This window comes from Nematolebias whitei, chromosome 17 (assembly GCF_014905685.2).
Source record: "Nematolebias whitei isolate Nwh7 chromosome 17, NemWhi1, whole genome shotgun sequence".
In the NCBI taxonomy this organism is placed as follows: domain Eukaryota; kingdom Metazoa; phylum Chordata; class Actinopteri; order Cyprinodontiformes; family Rivulidae; genus Nematolebias; species Nematolebias whitei.
Genome location: NC_056514.1, coordinates 19494028 through 19514664, shown reverse-complemented (window position 1 = coordinate 19514664; position 20637 = coordinate 19494028). Strand labels below are relative to the sequence as shown.

The window sequence follows — 20637 nt, the reverse complement described above, 5'->3', positions numbered from 1 at the left end:
CCGCACCATCGGCATGGGATGTTTTTTATTTAAAACTAATTATGTTTAATTATTTAGCACCTGCTGCACCTTTGTGCGGCCCACACTGCAGGATAAGCTTCCTCTTGCAGCTGTTCTCCGTGCAGAGCGGAGAAGTGGGCGTGGCCAAGAGCACTTGCAGGTGGCTGAGAGCAGCGGAGGCAGAGAGCTGAAATCATGACATGCTGTGCTCTTTTAGAGCGTTTAGAGTTTAGAAACTTGTTTAGAATATTGCAAGAGTGTGGGAAGCGGTTTAAACACCTTATATATATAAATATATATATATTTTTAAAATTATATATATATAAATATTAAAATAAACTACTACTTGTACTACTATTCCTACTTGGTGGTTTTTCACTTCCTGTGGGGCTTCAGGGCACGGATCCCCCACGATAAACGAGGGACAGCTGTACAGCTAAACGTATTAAATGTTTGAACACAGAGCATCAAGGTAAGAAATACGAGAATCAACAAGTCAACATCTGAAAGAAACGATCTGGAAACGGGCAACATCCTGATTGTTTACATAAAGTGAGTGAACTTGTCCTGGAACCAGTCCTGGAACCAGTCCTCTTTAAGCTTCAACTTCCAGGTTCTCAAAGATGTCTAGCAGTTTTTAAATTGCCCATGAGGAAAAGGAATTACATGGAGACTGGATAGAGTTACAGCAGGAAGTGGGTTAATGGAGTAAAACAGGTGGATGTTGTTAAAAGGTTTGATCTTTTTACTAATGTCACATTGGAACAAAAGAAAATCAGCTTGGATATCAGTTCTCCACACATATATGAAACTTTTTGAGAAACTTAAAAAGAAAAGACGTAAACCGTTTAAAGAACTTATTCCAGTGTGCTTCATAACTGTAGCTCGTTGAAATGGAGATTATTCTGCAGCGGTGACCTCTTCCCAGCCTCCATGCTGGCGTACGCTGCCATGCTCTTTTGGGCAACCACCGAGTTTATTGGCCGTCTTACCCTCACATGCTGAAGCAGAAGCCAGGCTGTCGAAGCACGTTGAGGACAGCTGAAAGACTGGCACACACTATCAGCCGAGGCAATCCACTTTGTTTCCTGCGGGGGAGGAGGAAGTCGGGAGGTGAGGTAGGGACAGGATGAACTCTGCGACCTCCTCCCTTTACCACCACCATTGTACCACTGGCATGCGTGGGTGTGCTGGTTTATGAAAAAGCAATTACGTGCGTGGACAGCTGGTGTTTGTTTTTGTTTGCTTCTAAAGGAGCCGTGGACGGACGGAGGTGAAGAGAGCAGCTTTTCTTTCTGTTCTCTCCCGTTTCGGCGTCCATCGCCCGGCCTTTCGTGTTGCTGCTGAAGCAACAAGAGATCTTTTCAGATGCACGAAGGAAGTGGAGCAGTCTCTGCAGAACGTAGAGTGGGTGACTGTGCTCAGGTAGTGAGTTTAGAGTTCCTCTTCCTGCTTCGGTGCGTTCATGGACCCAAGCAGCTTTGGACCACAGGACTGAACTGGTGTCGTGTTTCTTATAAAATTACTGTTTACATTTTAGAACTTTGCTCAACGTCTAATTTTTCAGTTGTCGACAATTTCCAAAATCTTTCGCAAACACGTCTTAATCTCACATAAAAACTGGAGGCATTCTGTCTCCTCCTCCAGAGTGCACACATCCAAACTCTCATGCGCTCCCACTGTATCTGAGTTTTTGTTTATTAGTAAGTGTAGGATGTTTTTTATTGATCTCCTATAGAAAACACACAAAAACTGACGCGTTCAGTCTATTTTTCAGTACCACAGTTTTCACAGAGACGGTCTGTGGCTGACGTTCTAGTCCGTTTCTTTCGACCTGTCAGAGAAAGAGAAAGTTTTTTTTTATTATGTTATTTTTACACCTCTTGTACAGTTCATTCACCAAAACGTCCACAGTTTGACAGCTTAGAGATGATTTAAAAGCACCAAAGTTTCCCCAAGTCTTAAAAAAAAGGCGAGGCGTTGAGTGAAATGTAAAAAAAAAAACCAATGCAATGATTTGAAATTCTTAAAAACCTGCATTTTTATCAACAACGGAACGCTGTAAACTTCAAACGTTGAGGTTAGGAAATGAATAAAAACGGTCATTGTGAACATCAGGGACTGAGGAGAGCAGCTGTTCGAGGTTCTGTCGTCTCATTCTTGTCCGATGGAGGATTCTAGCTGTTGAACAGTCCTGGAGATTTTTTTATGATGCTCCAAATGTTTTCAGTTGGTGGGACATGTGGACTGCAGGCGGCACGTTCAAAACCTGGACCTTACAAAGCCATGCTGCGTGATGGATGCAGGACGTGGTTTTACATTGCCTTGCTGAAATATGCAAGGCCTTCCCTGAAAAAGACATCCGAGCTCGTGGTAAAACCTGTATATACTTTCCTGCATTGATGGATCTTTTCCACACTGCTCATGTTAGAGGCACTAATGCACCCCCATACCATGAGAGAGGCATGATTTTGAACTATAGGTTGATAACAGGTTGTATGATTCATTATAGCATGGAGGACAGGGTGTCCTGTTCTACTGAGGAACATACCGTAATTTCCGGACTATTGAGCGCATCCGAATATAAGCAACGTCTGGTAAATTACAAATAAATAAATAAATAAATTGTACTGTCGTGTCCACGTTGTATCATGAGATATTTACTCAGAATTTTATTTATTTTACTTTTAATTAAATAGATACCGGTAACATACGCAAATATATACAGTAAATGTATTTTTCTGAACCGTGCCTGTAACACGGCTGGTTAAAAAAAAAAACAGTAGCCTATCAGGAAGTCATTGATCGCCATCTTCTCCTTCCTCCTGCGCACTGCGGAGGAAGCAATGATGCAATAATGCACAAAGTTTCACTCCTCCCTGGGGGCACAACAGGGAGGGGAGGAGAGAACGGGGGATAAACTGCAAAATTATTTACACTGAGAAACGGACTGTGACCTGTTCGATAATTTCATTGGTCAGATTAAAAAAATAAAATCTTTATTTATACAGGAAGTCTCGAGTCACGAGAACCCGCTCCAAGAGAGACGTGCATTGTGCAGTTATGTGAGTGCCCAGGTGTAACGAGGATAAATGTTTAGGCTGGAGGAAGCTCGTTAGCCCGTCAAAAAAAAAAAATCCATAAATTAGCCTCAGCGTTAGATAAGCTGCAGGGCTCAAAGCGTCAAAAAAGTAGCGGCTTATAGTCCGGAAATTACGGTAGTTCTGAAGTTGTTCCACTATTTTTAGAGAGGTTTCAACAGAAAGGTGAACCTCTGTCCATCGTTACTTCTTTTCTTTTTGAGACGTGTAGCTGCCAGGTTTTTTTCTAAAAACGGTAGTTTACTTGAAACATTTGTTTTTGTTCCATAGTGACTAAAGTTGTTCAAGTTTTTTTATATGTACAAATACAACATTGTTGGATTTGTACCCGAGTTATTGAGCATGAACTACGGTGGTAAAATGTTGTAGTTTTGCAATTTGCAAATCAATATCTGTTTTTGTTTTCATTTTGCACAACCTCCCAACATTTTCAGTCGGCACTGTAGTTTTATAGAAGAAAGTTGATGCGTGTTAAAAATGGGAAGTTGCTTCACCGTCACCTTTTTTTAATTTATTTGGAAATTATCTAATTTTATCCACTTCTGTTTTAAAACTCTATAATCTATAATGATCATGAAGTCAATTCATGGGTTTTTAGGAAACATCGTTAACCATGACATCAATATTCACACACCACTAAACCAGTCCCCATCAGTTGACATACAATATTTATTTAGGTTCACAAAAATGATAAGTTAATTATCAGGTAGTCCACAAATATTGTGGGAATGGTCTCATACAGTCATACAAGGGAGAAACATACATGAGAAACCATTTAGGAACAGGCCCACCCAAACGCTCTGATTTAACCAAATAAAGTAGGAAGCATGGAGGAAAAAAGGGCTGCATTCAAACATTATCAGTCTAAAATTAAACATAAAAAAGGATGTTGGTTATTTAAGATTCTTATATCAATAATTTTTCTAATTATGCGTTTGCTCTTTAAAAAATGAAAAGACCCTCAGCTATTGAAAATATTCCTCTTATGCTCTTTGATTAATGTAAAAATAGCAGAAGACAAATCAAAAAGGGGGCCAACCCTGTGATTAAAATATTGCCATATATCAGGGTTTTCCCAAAACCGTCTCTCAGCGGCATCAGCAGACCCAGGACCGGTCAACAGCGATATACTGTACAGACCCCCCCAAAGTACAGTGTCTGAGGGTCTTTATACTGGAGGCTGTATATCTGAAAGTAGTCTGTAGTGTCCCCAAACTGTCCGTGGAGGGCCTCCAAAAGGTGCACGGTACAATTTGGTGTGATGGCTCATATCAAATTGTACCCATTATTTCAAAGATCGGTCCAATTTAGTCTTTGCGGTGAGACGCACTGCTTTTTTAAATTAACTTTAGGAACGACCTCCCACCACCACCCTGCCCTTTTGCTTCATCCACCCCCCAAAATCCCTCAACCTCACGTATGCTTGCTACAAAAGATGTTACAGGTTATGAACGTCATGCAAAGTGGCGTATCGCTTTAAAAAGATGGAGTAATCGTCTTTTTATCTATTTTTTTGTTTAAATCTTTAGCTGCAATTAAGTCACAACCTGAAGCCCCACCCACTTTCAAAGCCTCTTCCTTTAACCTTTCAACAAAAAAACGCATTATAAACAATATTATATCAAACAATAATTCTCATTTTTCTTGCAATACCCAAATCTGTTAGGGAAAAATAAAACTATACAGTGGACAGATACAGTCAGAGTCCAGGTTTAAAACTGTCAGGAAAAGGATCAATTAGCATAAACCAGAGTGTCTGCTGCCATTAGGAAAGGAAAAAACTAAATAACTTTTAAAAACATGTCCTGCATCGGCAACAGTTGGTTTAAGAAATTCCCTGATTGGCTGAAAGAAGTCAGGTGACCACCAGGTGAGGTAAGAAAAGTCCCACCTATGACGATGGGGATGACCGTGGAGGTGTTTCTTCTAAACCCTAATGTGTGTGTGTGTGTTATATACACTGTATATGTGTGTGTTTGATTACAAACTGACCTCTTCACACACATCCACACTCAAGTGCGTGAAGAAATTTGAGTCGATCGAAAACACTGCGTCACAACTTCCTCTTTCCTCATGCAGCACAGACTGTTGAAGAAAAACACAGAACGCCGGTGGGTTCAAAACACCGGCTGAAAAAAAATTTAAAGAAGAAACTAAACAATGAACTAAAGTCTGCTGCCTTAAATGTCCTCGAACATCACAGAATCCTTGGGCGTGACGATGGTTTTTTTTTTTTTTTCATTTCAGGTTTTAAGTTCAACAATAGTAATTTCTGTATCTAGGCATTTACTTAGAAAACTCACAAAGATCTCGGTTGTTTTCTTATTACTATGCGTGTGCGTTTTTTTCTCTCTCTGGTTTTGACATTTGCATCGGTTTTCTCTTCGTGAAGTGTCCGCGATCAGTTTTTCTTGGTTTTCGTAGATTCCTCGTCTGTTTTTATTTTATTCCAAAAAGTGTCCCGATTCTACCCATTATTGCCTCCCACCCTCCCCCGCTTTGCATCCCTTCCCCTCCCTTCAAACTCCAGGTGGGAGGAGGGGGTGTTGTTTCAGTCCCACGTGGCCCTTCATCTCTCCGCCTCCATGGCTACGCTAGCCTTCTGCTCAGCGCCCGTGTGTGGGTTGACGCCCATGGGCCAGGTGGGGCAGGGCTGCATGGGGGGCTGCCCCTGAGTCCAGAGTCCTTGCTGAGGCTGCGGCAGGTTAGGTACATTTGGTGGGACGCCCCAGCCACCGACCTGGGGGGGAGGGGGCGAGGTGGCCATGGCGGCGGCCATGGGGTTGCCGCCGCTGCTGTTGAAGCTCTCGGACGCTTTCAGCCGGGAGAACATGGTCAGCGCATCTGGGAAGTTGGGGGGCGTTGCTGGTGTGTTGGCTGGGGTGCACATCTGAGGAGGAGGAGAGAAAAACAGTTACAGCCTGGAAGCTTCCCCACAGTCAACAAACAGTCGGCCTTTCCTGCTGCAACGTTTACTGGTAATCTGTTTTTAGCAAGTGTTTTATAGCCTGCTGTCAAATGGCAGAAAGGATTCAGTTCAGTTTATTTCTATAGCACCAAGTCACAACAGAAGTCGTCTCAGGCACTGAACAGAAACATTCATATCTAAAAATAAACACTATGAATGTGAGGGGAGCCAGCAGACTGCTTGGAGTTTAACTTTGTTGCAGACTCTCATCCTGAGCGAGCACGAAGGCAACAGTGGAAAGGAAAAACCTCCAGAAGAACCAGGCTCAGGACAAGCGGCCATCTGCTTCAACCGGCTGGGTTTGAGAGGACAGGAAGGAGGAACAGATACACAATGGCAGGTCGAGAGTCACGTGTTAAGATAGAAATAATTTCAAATGAAATATATTCAAATTTATGCATTAGTAACTATTCATTTGAAGAAATGAGGTCAATTTGTCCTCCAGTAGTCTAAGCCTGTAGCACTACCCTAACTATAGGATTTATCAAAAAGTTGTCTTAAAGCTGAGTGGTTAGAGCAGCCGTACACCAATGCAAGAGTTGGAGGTTCAAATCCACCAGCAGTCACATGCCAAAGTGTCCCTGGGCAAGACACTGAACTCCTCATTGCCTCTGATGTGTGTCCCATCAGTGAAGGAATGTGATAAAGCTCTGATTAATCCTTGTAGAGATCTAGTAGAGTGCTGTATGACTGGGTAAATAGAGCACAGATTGTAAAGAGCTTTGAGTGTTGATAAGATAGAACAGTGATGTATAAGTACAGTCCATTTACCATTTAAGCCCAGTCTGAAAACTGGACAATGTGTCAGCCTCACGCACAGAAACTGGAAGTTGGTTCCACAAGAGAGGAGCCTGAGAACTAAAAGATCTGCCTCCCATTCTGCTTTTGGAAAGTCTAGGAACCACAAGTAAACCTGCAGTCTGAGAGGGAAGTGCTCTGTTAGGAAAATGTGGAACAATAAGATCTCTATAACACGGAGCTAGGTTGTTGAGAGCTTTGTAGGTTAGATGGTGATGTTTTTGTCTGCATCTGTTAGCTAAAGATCTCGTGAACCACTGCACAGACTTTAAAGAAACTTTCAGGAAGTAAACACTCCTTGTTTAGTACTCCTTAACATTTGGAGTTAACTTGATTCTATGGCAGCCACAGCTAAATAACCTTCAAAAACACAGAACTGGTGATAACTCAGCCATTTTTACAGACACTGAGCTGAAGTTTGATGTGGTAGTGGCCGAGAGTTATTTACAACCCAATCATAGTGCTTAAGTTATTATACGAGATATCACAATCGTTTATGATCTGATGACAAACTGTCTGAAGATGTGACGTAACTCGTCTTTTACCTGCAGCAGGTATTGTTACATCTATCAGTAGGAAACAAGGTATTTTTAGTGTTTAATGTCTCTTCCATCTGTAAATCACTGCTGCCAAAGATGTTTTACTTGATTTAATATTTGGATAATTCCAGAGCAAATCATTTCAATGTAGCAGCAACAGGATATTTTATTTAAGGGGCAGATATGATAAAAAATAAAGCCATTTTCAATAGAGTTCATAGACAGAAGCTGTTTAACAGCAGTTGGGCTGTTTTCTCCAATAGAAGAGAAGTTTTGGGGAATCCCAGCAGTCTCTTACTGCAGAGGGTCTTGACTATGACTAAACAGCAGTAAAATGCACTTCCTGTTTCAACAAAAACTGGCCCCAAATCAGACTCCATGGTTGGACAAAAAGACCCACCTGTGCGCTAAAAACAGACCCAGAACCTTTGACCTTGCAGCCACCATACAAACATACTCAGCTGCTCAAAATAGTAAACCATCTTCATCACTGCAAGGTTGCTCCATGACCCACTTCCTTCTCCCAGTCTCTGTCCAAGAAAAACAACAAGCTCCAGGATTTCACAGAGATGCAGAAAATAAGCCACTGTTAAGTAAGGAGGGTCTAAAAATACAGGCCTAGACAGAGGGCAGGACGGGAATCAACACGATAAAATAACCCTAAATCACCGGGTCTGGATGATGCAGGGAAACAGACAGGCAACTACCAGGACTGGGATTATGCGGAATCAAATTTACTCAGGATTTAATTGCAACAGATTTGAAAAAAATTCACGTGTTTAAATGAGCCCGAATTTCGGGTTGTGTCAGGTCGAAATGAAGTGCTTGATGGGCGGGGCGGGGCGGGCTTTGGATGCGGTTTTAGAAGTGACTGCATTTATTTATTTATTTTTTGGGTGTGCAACTGCTCACCTGTCGAAGACGATATGGCGTGAGGCTGTTGCCCTGGATTACCTGTGGATTATTCTTCACCCCCAAATTTGTATTACGGTGGATTATTATTATCATTTGTACCCAGGACTGCAGAGGAGGCATGCTAACACCTATGGACACTGAGATCTGGTGAGATTGTTACATTTTATTTCAGCGCGCCGACACCTAGACTGAGTGGGCGTTTCCCTCATCCTCCTTCAAAACCAACTTTCCTTCCAATAGGACAGTTGGACTGAAAGTTTGATCAAGTTCGTTTTTTATTTATGGTGTTTAAGGGATTTCGTGTGTTGATATGGAAATAATGTTGGATGAAGCGTTTGTGGGACATAACTGATGGCTTGATTACCATCAATTGTGTTAACTTCCTTAAATGTTATTCTTTGTGGCCAATCTATTATTAGTTTATTTATGAGAGCTTTTTGTCTGTGCGGATAAATTATTTTCTGTTTACTGCACTTGTTTATTCCTACACCTCAACCGATAAAAGTTTTTTGTGTCGTCAGCTCCAGGCACTGCCCATGACTTAATTAGCATTTTATGTAATTAATCCACCTTTTACCTTAGTTTCGGGGGCGGGTTGTTAACAGATTGACAACCGGATCATCAGCCGTGCACGTCCGCTGACCGTTAATAACAATATAATAATAATAGTATAATAGCTATAATAATCTGCCGACTCTTATTAATACACAAGAACTCATATCTTTTCTTTGAAACATGTTTTTAAGTCATGTCAAACTGATTTGCTTGCAAAAGCAGTAAAAAGTATTTTGTTTTTCAGGTTCAGGCCTGTAATCACAGTTAATTGGTTAGCTTAGTGTTGGGCTTGGAAAAAAAAATGATACAGGTTCGGACTGGGCCGGATCGGATTTATAAGCCCAAATGTAACTCTATTGAAGACATACGGCAACAAAGTTCAAATAATTTAACAAGACATGGTCCGGCACCAAGAACCTTGAGGAAAAAAAACACCATGGTATTAAAACAAAATGTGTAAAATGCTAAGCAGTTTACAAATACGTTGATGCATTGGCTGCCAAAATAATACCACATATTGTATTGCTTGAATTCATAATTATTATTTTTTCCTTCTTTCGGCTGTTCCATTCTTCAGGGGTCACCACAGCAAACTATCTCAGATGAAGACTGGCAATTGTTTTTATGCCTGATGTTCTTCCTGATGCAACCACAGACCACCGAGCTACCACAGCCCTCTGTGTGGAGCAGAGAGCTGCCATCTAGGGTGCTCGGAGGAGCAGATGGAGGGGGTTAAGGGCCTTGTTCAATGGCCCAGAGTGGGGCAAATGAGGGTGGAGGCAGGTGTGGGTTTCACCCTTACCACCTACATTTTAATGTTGTCGATCCGGGGAGTTGAACCGACGACATTCTGATCACAGGCCCACCTTCTCTATCCTCTGCGCCACCACTCCCCCTTTTGGTTCCGTCACCCAGGATGTGCAGACTGAGATCCAGTCTCAGTCTTGGCACACAAGCTGCCTTCAGGGAAAGACAATCGTGACAAGAATACCATTCCCCCCTGGGGTCAGGGGGTGTAATCAAACCACCGTATCCCTGAAAATGCTGCCGCTTGCAGAACTGTCCTGCAGACCCACAGTCTGCAGCTGAGCCGGGTCAAACTGAGCTGGAGCTTCTGAAAGAGGCGCGTTGCTATGGAAGGTGAGTCGGCTGCGTGCTCGGACAGGAAGCGCTGGCTCATGTCTCTGGGGCCATTTCCTGCAGTAAAGAGACACCGAGGACTGCTGGAGTGACCTTCCTTCTTACTGTTGACGAGCAGCGATAGCAAAGCTGGGTGGACCTTCTTTAACCCGTAAGTTTGTGAATTATTTTATTAAACCACAGACATTGTGTGTACCGTTTACGATTAAATGTGATGACAGAAACGCCAACACACAACCATAGCATCTTACTCATCTGTACAAACATACGCCGAGAAGACTGAACCGACACACAGTCAGCTGGGACTCCACGTCTCGTCAGTGTGCATCGTGTTTGTGCTGGTGCATGAAAACAGAAAGAAGACGGAGGCTGATGATGTCCACCTGAAGGCCCACACCGACTCCTCCGAAAACAAACTTCTGCAGTGACAAATTGCACGTTGCACCTTTATGAGTGTGAGCGCTCTGTCCGGGCAGAGAGGATGTTGGATAAAGTCGCTCTGTACTCTGGACTCACTTTAAAGTAGTTCTGTTTTCTCCTGAGACAAATGAGACCGGCAGAGAATACAAGCTTCATCTGCTGCGATAAGGAACTCGGTGATGGGAGACGATAAACATGTTTTGTTCTGTCACTTATTGTTTTAACAGTGTCTGTAAAAGTGTTTAGAACATGAAATATTTAAATCATAAGCCAAGACATTGTTGGGTTTGATTTGCTTTGAGAAAACAAATATGAAAAGACAAATTCTAAAAATCTTTCCTAATGACAATAAATGAAACGTGTCAACTCCCAAGGTGGTTTTTGTTAGTTTTGAAATAAACATAATGGTGGGAAGGAAAACTTTACAAATGGCGTCCTTTTGTTCATTCAAAAGAACTAAATTTTCCAGAGAAGAAAGAAGTCATTCCTGAAATAAATCCCCATCTACCGTTTTATTTTGAGGCTCTCCACCTCCGTTGTTTCACCTTCCAGTATGCAGAAACACAGAAACATGAACAATTAATATCTTATCTGTTGTAGATATGTAGCTCTTTAAACTGACTTGGTTTGGTGAAACAGAGATAAAGTCAGCACGTTGGCTCAGTGGTTAGCACTGCTGCCTCACAGCAAGAAGGTCCTGGGGGTTCAATCCCCGGTTGGACCTGGGGTCTTTCTGTGTGGAGTTTGCATGTTCTTCTTGTGCTTGCGTGGGTTTTCTCCGGGTGATCCGGTTTCCTCCCACAGATCAAAAACATGCATGTTAGTCTGCCTTCAGGCCTCCCTTGCAAAAGAGATCTGTGATCTCAGTGGGATTTCCCTGGTTAAATAAAGGTTAATAAAATAATAAATAAACAAGTCAGACAAATCTGATGAGCTAAAAACTAGTCTAAACTCACTGAAGAACAAAGTGTGTCACTGCCGTCTTAAAACAACTCCAATCTTAAAATTTTGTCGCAGTTCATGCGACCTTCACGTCACATTACTGTCAATTTTACATTACACTTTTTAAAAAAAGGTAATTATTTTGTTGCCTGCAAGTCCGGCCTGTGGCAATTCAGTCATTTTCCAATATTTCTGCCAGAACATCCATGTCTAAAACATGGAAAATATTGCTTGTATGAACGATTACAAAATCTGGAAGAGTGGAACCGTTTTAAAAGAAAAACAAAAAAACACTCAAAGTTTATGGACTAACAAGCAAACTTATGGTCGAAGCTGAATTTGATCAAACCTTTAAACTTGGGGTGCACGATATTGGATTTTTGGCCGATAGCCGATATGTTAAAACTTATTTGGTCGATAACCGATACCCATATTTTATATACGTTTCTTTGTCAGAACATATCCCTCTTATTTAGGCTTATTTGCTACAAAAATTGTGCAACAGCTGTAAGAGCTGGTGACATATATTCAATAACAGCCATATGATATGCATAACACTTCAACTTATATTAAATGAAAAGTGTTAAATGTTATTTATTAGCATTAGTCACCTGTGATGCTGTCTCACTTGTGGAGGCTTGTTCCAGGTTCCTAGCTGCAGTGTGGCTGTACTCTTGTGCATGAACAGCCTTTTTAAGTTCAAAGTTTTTGTCTATCCATTGTGCTGTAAGACTAACCATGCTAACGGGGCTAACACAACGTCCAAATGTCTGTGGTAAAACTCACCTGAGTGCTATCGGCTATTAGCTTCTCAATGACGTCGGAAATGACGGCTTGTAACTCGGGTAAGGCTACGTTGGAAAAACATCTCTGACCGGGGACGATGTAGCGAGGCTCAACGCAGTCCAAAAATCTCAGAATCTGACATAAACAACAACAACAAAAAACTTCCACATCACCAACATTTTGACTTCTTCCTCTCTGCCGTGATCACATCAGGTAGGCGTGCGTGATGTCATCACGTTGTGCTGGCGCTGCAGGCGTCCTTGTCACTGGGTTGTCACAAAAACAGTGTCTTTTATATCGGTGAGTTGTTTTGATGGAATGGCCGATGTCCGATGCTGAACTTTAACGCCAATATCGGTCGATACTGATACCATGCTGATAATATCGTTCATCCCTACTTTAAACATTCATCGCTGTTTAGAATGGCAGCAATCCACTTTGGTCTTGGATGAATTCAACCTAGCTGTTAGTTAATATGTGAACTTCGTTTCTTTAAACTAAGGTTGCTCAGCCATCCAAGTGTATTAAATGTTCAGAATTTTTCCACATAATCCTACTTCAAAATGGCTGAAATATCCCTTTAAGACAACTCCTTTTTCTACCATATTGGACCAACGGGTAACTCAGCTTGTGGCGACACCATGGACTAGCTTATTTGCTTCAAACCAGTTAACTATAATGTGTCCCGAGTTAAAATTAACGCTTTAAACTTTTTACCAAGTGGAAATTCTAAATCAGGACTGGATTAGAAACAGTTGCCACAACATGAAGTCATTCTGAAGCCTGAAGGACGTCGTCCCAGTTTGAAGACAGAAGTGACTGTCCAGAAACAGCTCTTTTTAAACCAGATTTGTTTAATTAGGGAAGTGTTTTTCAAACGATCTCCAGCACACTAAAAAAAAGGAGCCACCTAATTAAACCATCACACAGACAAGTTAAAATAATGTTTGTGATGAGAGTAGCTGAGATATTCTGGAGCCAATCTGTGGTGAAAGTCACTCGTGACGACTTTAAAGCATGTTTATAGTTTCATATAGATTGCAGACATTATCCCAGTTCAGAAAACAATAACAGGCAGGTCATTGAATGTTTTAGTTTTTGTAATTATTAAGCTGCCAATCTGAAAATCAACTCTCCCCGTCAAAACAAAGACTACAAAACACTGCAAGTCTTGATGAAAGTGTTGAGACGAGGACAAAAGTACCAAGCTATAACAAATACCGGTAGGTCAAGAGTTCACGTGAGAAACCCCTCCGCCTGTAGTAAAGACTCTGTACACACAACAAACGCTGATGTCAATATTGTTTACATGAGTCAGCATTTGCTCAAGATATGACAAGCTTGTTCATTTAACCCAAATACATTCCTAAGTGGACATTTTCTGAGGTTTTCAAGAGTCATCAAGATCAGGCAATCAACCTTTAAACCATATGAACAAATGGGACTCAAAGTGACCCTTTAAAAAAATATTAAACTTTAAAAACACGCAGATGTTTTGCAACGCGACGAGCTTTGAAAGGACGACGCTTGTTAGCAGCACGAACAGAACAGGGGCTCCGGCGCAGCCATTTGTCGAAAAGATACAGATGGAGAGACAGAGGGGGAACGACAGACAGCGAGAAGCCGTTTGTGTTCAAAACACGGCCAACAGAGAGGCGTTACCATGGCGACGGTTGTTACGAGGAAGCAGGACAGATCTGTTGATGGGACGGGGCTGACTGCGGTCGCAGCGGGCAGAGGCCCGCTTGTGTCCACCTTCTCTTTTGTCTGTTTGCTGAGAGAACGCTCGGCTGAGCAGCCGCTCCAACACAAGCTGCTTCTTCGCAAACCTTTACCGCGCCTCGGTTTGTTTACACGTGCGCGCATGTGTTTGCCCACAAACACAGATGAGCTGAAGTGATTTTCAGTCTCGCCAGACATTCCTCAGAAACATGGAGTGTGTGCATGTGGCAGGATGAAGAGGAGCTTTCTCTCTTATTCACTTGTGCAGAGTGTCTTCTTACGACTTGGAAACGAGCTGCTTTGTTCTGTTTACCTTCCACCGCGAAACTCGCACACACACGATCGGTGTCAGTACTTTTCCTTGGGGCTGTCGGAATAGTTTAAAGCTAAATTTTGCGACAAGTCAAACATGACATGCTGGTTTCCATTAATTTGTTGCAGTGCACGAAAAGACTTCCTTTTCCGACTCAAAATATGTCACGTTCGGTAACGACACAGCAAACTATGGTGCAGATACTCTGATCACTTCCAAAACAACGTTTAGACATCAATCATGTAATTCCTTATTTGTTCTCAACAACAAACATAAGATCCCACGAGTGCCCTGCCACCCCCTCACTTCCCTGTTCCCGTCTCCCTCACCACCTCTGATCTGTCTGCGACGTGTTGACTCCGTTCACACGCTGGTCGTCAGCTCCTGCAGCAAACTGTGGTGAAACGTGACAGCTCGTGGCGAAGTCCTACGTTACTGTCAGAGCCCAAGTTTCCTGACCTGGGGGAACGTTTAGGCTGTATTTGTTAAACATTACTGTAGCCTTAAACCTTATTTAACAAATGAGTTTGGAAACCAGCTCATCTTAAATATGTTGAAAACAGGCGTTCAATAGAAAATAAACCTACCGGTAAATGCAACGTTTATTAACATGTGGCTTCTTACAAAAGTATACAAGTAACTTTGCATAACCTTCGTTACGATGACAAACGTGTAGGAGCCGTTGCATCACAACCTCTGCCTTTCGTTACACATATTTGCCCATTCCTTTTCTCAAAATAAGAGGCCATGTTGCAACCCATGTAGCCTCATTTTTGGGAAAGATATTGGGTGTTGACAGGCCTGTTGTCCAACAAAGTAAGGAGAAGAAAAGGCACTTACTAGACCTTAATTCAACAGCTAGCTTACAGGAAAGGACTATTAACGGGCAGTTTGGGCTCTAAAACATCACTTGAACACGAAGGTAAAAAAAAAAAGGAAAAAATAAGAATCTGAGGTGGATGTGTGGAACTACTATATAATATCCAGAGATGTCCTGAGTCAATTGAAAGTACTGAATTGGGTCCGAATGAAGGCACGTTTCATTGATTGGTATTCGAGCAGTGAATCACACTACTGGCACTATGCCACTGTCTCAAGTTTGTTCACATCCGCACAACACGGCACCAGTTAAGGGCCTCCCCACTGTTGACATCCACCCCACTCAGCTCGGTTTATGGGACCACCTTGTTTGAGGTTCCAAGTGGGCTGCCGAGGGGCCGATTTTGACCTAAGCAGATAGCAACTGTTGATTGGCCACCAGAGCCACATCACTGGATGACCCACCCGGAAAAACTGCAAACTACATCTGAACCTCCACGTCCTCATTGTGTTGACGAACGGCGCCACGAGAAATGAACACATTTAAAGAAGGAAATCGGAGATGGTGGCTACGTCTGGACTTATAAGCAGTGCCGGGATAGCTAACCAAATTCAAGCCTGATTATAGGGGACCACATTAAGGACCACAACGGGCAAAGTGGCTTGACACTTCAAACGAGGTGGTCCCATAAACTGAGCTGAGTGGGGTGCATACCGACAGTGGAGAGGCATTTAACGAGTGTCGTGTTGTGCGGAGCCAAGGAGAGTTGAGACAGTGGCAAAGCACCATTAGTTGGTCAGAAGGCGTCCAAGCCCTTGCCTTTTTTGGGGGGAGGTGATAGCACCAGATCTGCATTCAATACTACCAATTTAATTAGATCTTTAAAATCTAAATCCTCACTGGTGAGTACACAGAGATCACACGAGTAACTCTTAAAGCCAACGCGCCTAAACACACATGAAAGAGAATAAGGCTCAACTGATACGTCCTGCCCTCCCAATACTACACACCTGACAACACTAGCCCCACTGTAGAGGGAGACATGTGTTGTTTGCTAGCTTAGCGCTATGTCAGTGCTGGCAGTTGTCGAACAGGGGGAGGGGGGATATGCGTGTCAGAAGTGGAGCACTAAGTCTGTAGCTTTTTAGCTAGCACGTCTGTATTGCACGCCACTATCTTAGTGCTACCAGAATTGGTGTAGTTGTGGGTGAAGGACATTTCGGTAGGCATGACGCTCGGTTCTGTTGACAGGGCGGGGCGCCCTCCCTGAATGTTATTATTTCAACGTTACAACGTTAGTTAACGTGCAGGAGGCTTGTGTACATGGTTATCTCACTTATAAAATAATAAGCAGTGAAATCACAAGTTATAGATACAAAAAAAAACAAATACAATAATATGGGCTGGCCTTGTGTTTGTTTTATATCAACACGTCTGCAGAGTTTTAAAGTATTGTAAACAACTGGCACAAGTTAAACAGTTTACGGATTAAAAAAAAGAGAAAGGAAATGGGTAGAATAAATAGTTTCAGAAACTAAAAAGCACAAATACCTAAACATCCACTTGATGCCATGGACATTACATTTAGATGTGGTTATGAGAACTGGACATGGAAGAGTTGACTCCAACGTTTTGCCCGTCTTTGTAATCTCAACAGATGACACTTTACCAAAACTGTTTGGTAAAGTCACCGCTCGAGGCCTGTGTGACATTACATTTGACTCATTTCCATGTAATGTGGCAGTGTGAACCCAAAGAACTACTGATGACATGATTTCTTTTTAAATCAACATTAAATAAAAAAAATTAAAAAAATGATAATGACATTATAAAAACTGGGAGAGTTGGCAGCCAGCTTATTAAAAATAACTCAAAATAAACTTAAAAGGAAGCAAGAGAAAATAAACGCTGAAATGCTGAGTGGTTGTTTGGTGCATTAACAGTACTTTAGCGTTCCAGCCTGATAAATGTTTAAATAGGGAGTGTTTTATGGTGTGTGTGTGTGTGTGTGTGTGTGTGTGTGTGTGTGTGTGTGTGTGAACAGTTTCTTGTGTTGAACATGCAGATCTGCCTGTAGAGTCCAAGGACACACTGTAAATGACTGCAGCAGTGCAGTCGCATCAAACCGCTTCGATTTACTTAAGGACAAAAGTCTGCTGCGTCTAAGCTAATTGAAAAGTAACTGACAAGTAAATAAAAAACTATATAAATCTATACTATATAAACTATATAAACAATAAATAAACTACAAGAGTTTGTATGAAAGAAAATGTAATCTTTACACAAAGTGAAAAGTATTTAAAAACCAAAAAAGGGGTTTCTAAACATGAACTTGATCTTTAAAACTTTAGTACCGTCTTAGACGTCTAAATATGATGGAACGGTTAATTTCACTGAAAATCCAACCATTTGAGAACTTGGTGTTTTATGGACAAATGAAGTATTTTCCACTAATCAATTCAGTTCAATTCAGTTTATTTATAAAGCGCCAACAACAGAAGTCGTCTCAGGGCACTGAACAGAAACATTCATATATACAAATAATAATTTAACATTATTTATTTGAGGAGCAGACTGCGTTGAGTTTAACTGCATCACAGACTCTCATCTTGAACATGAAGGTGACAGTGGAAAGGAAAAACTCCCTCATGAGGAAAAAACCTTTAGCAGAACCAGACTCAGGGCAAGCGGTCGTCTGCTTCGACCGACTGGGTTTGAGAGAGGAACAGATACACAATGGCAGGTCAAGAATCACATTAAGATAGAAATAATATCACATAAAAACTATTCAACTTTAGCAAAAATTAGGTCAGTTTGTCCTCTAGTAGTCTAAGTCGATGGCAGCATAACAAGCCAACCCTAACTATAGGATTTAACAAAAAGGAAAGGCCCAGTCTGAAAACTGGATCATGTGTCAGCCTCACGGACAGAAACTGGAAGTTGGTTCCACAAAAGAGGAGTCTGAGAACTGAAAGATCTTCCTCCCATTCTGCTTTTGGAAACTCTAGGAACCACAAGTAAACCTGCAGTCTGAGAGCGAAGTGCTCTGTTAGGAAAATATGGAACAATAAGATCTTGAATATAAGATGGAGCTAGGTTGTTGAGAGCTTTGTAGGTTAGAAGTAAGATTTTGAATTAATTTCTGGACTTGACAGGGAGCCAATGGAGAGAAGCTAAAACTGGAGAGATATGATCTCTCCCACTACCTACAGTTAAGACTCTGGCAGCAGCATTTTGGATCAGGTGAAGACTTTTTAAAGAAGAATTTCTTAACAATAATAATAATAATAATTAGTAATCCTGCAAATACTTTTATAGCTACCACTTGCTCAATTAAAAGTGTAGATTATTGTGCTAGCATGTGCATATTTGGTCATAAATAATGTCCCTACAATAACATCGACCCGAACCAGAACTTCCTGTGTCCTCCTCATCAACGGCGGGGTGCGTTCTGAATGCAGGTGCTGTTTGTCAGTGACAAATGCCCCTTCTCAAACAAAATAATAGAAACTATGCAGCTAACAGGTGCTGCTGAATGTTTCAAGTAACCTTTACATCGACTCCTCCCTCCCCCATGACCCATCAACCAGCTCGTGGCAGCTGAGCCTGCGGGTGTCTGTGATCGCATGCACAAAATGACTGATTGAGAAACGCGGTAGCATTAGCTGAGCAAGACTTTGTTTTTGACTATATTATGGCAAAACAATGACCAAGAACTAAAAAGATGTTAGCAGAAACAAAACAGACAAGTATGATGGAACTGGATATGTACACAACGTGCTGCTAAAAACAACTGCTAGCAGGATAACAGAAGGAGTTCAGTGTTTCCTCTCGAATGTAAAACAGGTGAAAAGGTAGTTTGGGTTGTTGGGTGCCAGCAGCCTGGTAAAGAAACCATGAAGGTCAACTTGAGGGGGAAACATGGATGACTGCACCTTTGTTTAGCTGTCAGAAGGTTTTCTTAAAGCAGACAAACTGAGGAGTATCTTTTACTTCACAAGACTTTCAGTTTTAGGTCAATTATTTGGACAACTCAAAACAAAACATGTCTGTGAAATGGTTAAAAAGGGAACTGTTCTTTTTCAATAGTAGCACGTGGGAAGATTTACAGCAACAACAAATACAAAAACGTAACGTTTGAGTTTCAAAGATTTTCTTTTTTATGCAACAAAATAATAAATCTGTAGAATTTCTGGGTTTAGACAGACACATGAACACACAAAAAGATACAAGCAACCACATCATCATTTACACTTGGACATTTCAGCGTAGGTTTAGGTTTATTATCCTATGTAGATCATCACAAGGTCAACAATGCAATGAAATGCTCAGGATGAGAAGAACCATCTCAACTTGCCAAAAAAAACCCAACAAGAAATACCAAAGCATGCAACAAAAATACAAAAACAAGGTGCCAAAAGTGAAAAAGAAATTCAAGGATTCAAGATACTTTGTTTATCATTCCACCTCAATACATTACACGTTACATGTGGTGGAACGAAATTATGTACACAGGGTCCCAGTTACATCCAACAAAAGAATTAAAGTGTAAAAGAAAAACAGTAATAAGATCTAAGATATTAACTATGAAAAACATAAATAAAAACACACTAAGCACTAATAGGTTAAAAACAATACACTAATACAAATACATCTACAGCAGCATGGTCCTATTAGCAGTGTGGTTCTGTTAGCAGTGTGGTTCTGTTAGCAGTGTGGTACTGTTAGCAGTGTGGTTCTGTTAGCAGTGTGGTTCTGTTAGCAGTGTGGTACTGTTAGCAGTGTGGTTCTGTTAGCAGTGTGGTTCTGTTAGCAGTGTGGTACTGTTAGCAGTGTGGTACTGTTAGCAGTGTGGTACTGTTAGCAGTGAGGTTCTTTTAGCAGCATGGTCCTATTAGCAGTGTGGTACTGTTAGCAGTGAGGTTCTTTTAGCAGCATGGTCCTATTAGCAGTGTGGTTCTGTTAGCAGTGTGGTTCAGTTAGCAGTGTGGTTCTGTTAGCAGTGTGGTACTGTTAGCAGTGAGGTTCTTTTAGCAGCATGGTCCTATTAGCAGTGTGGTTCTGTTAGCAGTGTGGTTCAGTTAGCAGTGTGGTACTGTTAGCAGTGTGGTACTGTTAGCAGTGTGGTACTGTTAGCAGTGTGGTTCTGTTAGCAGTGTGGTTCAGTTAGCAGTGTGGTACTGTTAGCAGTGTGGTACTGTTAGCAGTGTGATTCTGTTAGCAGTGTGGTTCTGTTAGCAGTGTGGTTCTGTTAGCAGTGTGGTACTGTTAGCAGTGAGGTTCTTTTAGCAGCATGGGCCTATAAGCACCGTGGTACTGTTAGCAATGTGGTTCTGTTAGCAGTGTGGTTCTGTTAGCAGTGTGGTACTGTTAGCAGTGTGGTTCTGTTAGCAGTGTGGTTCTGTTAGCAGTGTGGTTCTGTTAGCAGTGTGGTTCTGTTAGCAGTGTGATTCTGTTAGCAGTGTGGTACTGTTAGCAGTGTGGTTCTGTTAGCAGTGTGGTACTGTTAGCAGTGAGGTTCTTTTAGCAGCATGGGCCTATAAGCACCGTGGTACTGTTAGCAATGTGGTTCTGTTAGCAGTGTGGTTCTGTTAGCAGTGTGGTACTGTTAGCAGTGT

General features: G+C 41.8%; 1 protein-coding gene across 1 annotated transcript in view; it reads right to left on the bottom strand.

Annotated features, from left to right (window-relative positions):
• Positions 1 to 3752: 3752 nt before the first annotated feature.
• ubald1a (UBA-like domain containing 1a) overlaps positions 3753 to 20637 on the bottom strand; it is a 28862-nt gene continuing 11977 nt past the window's right edge. Inside the window, exon 3 of the mRNA XM_037691326.1 lies at positions 3753 to 5991. Within this exon, the coding sequence (XP_037547254.1) occupies positions 5671 to 5991 (321 nt within the window). The 3' untranslated portion in view covers positions 3753 to 5670. The remainder of the gene's footprint in view (positions 5992 to 20637) is intronic.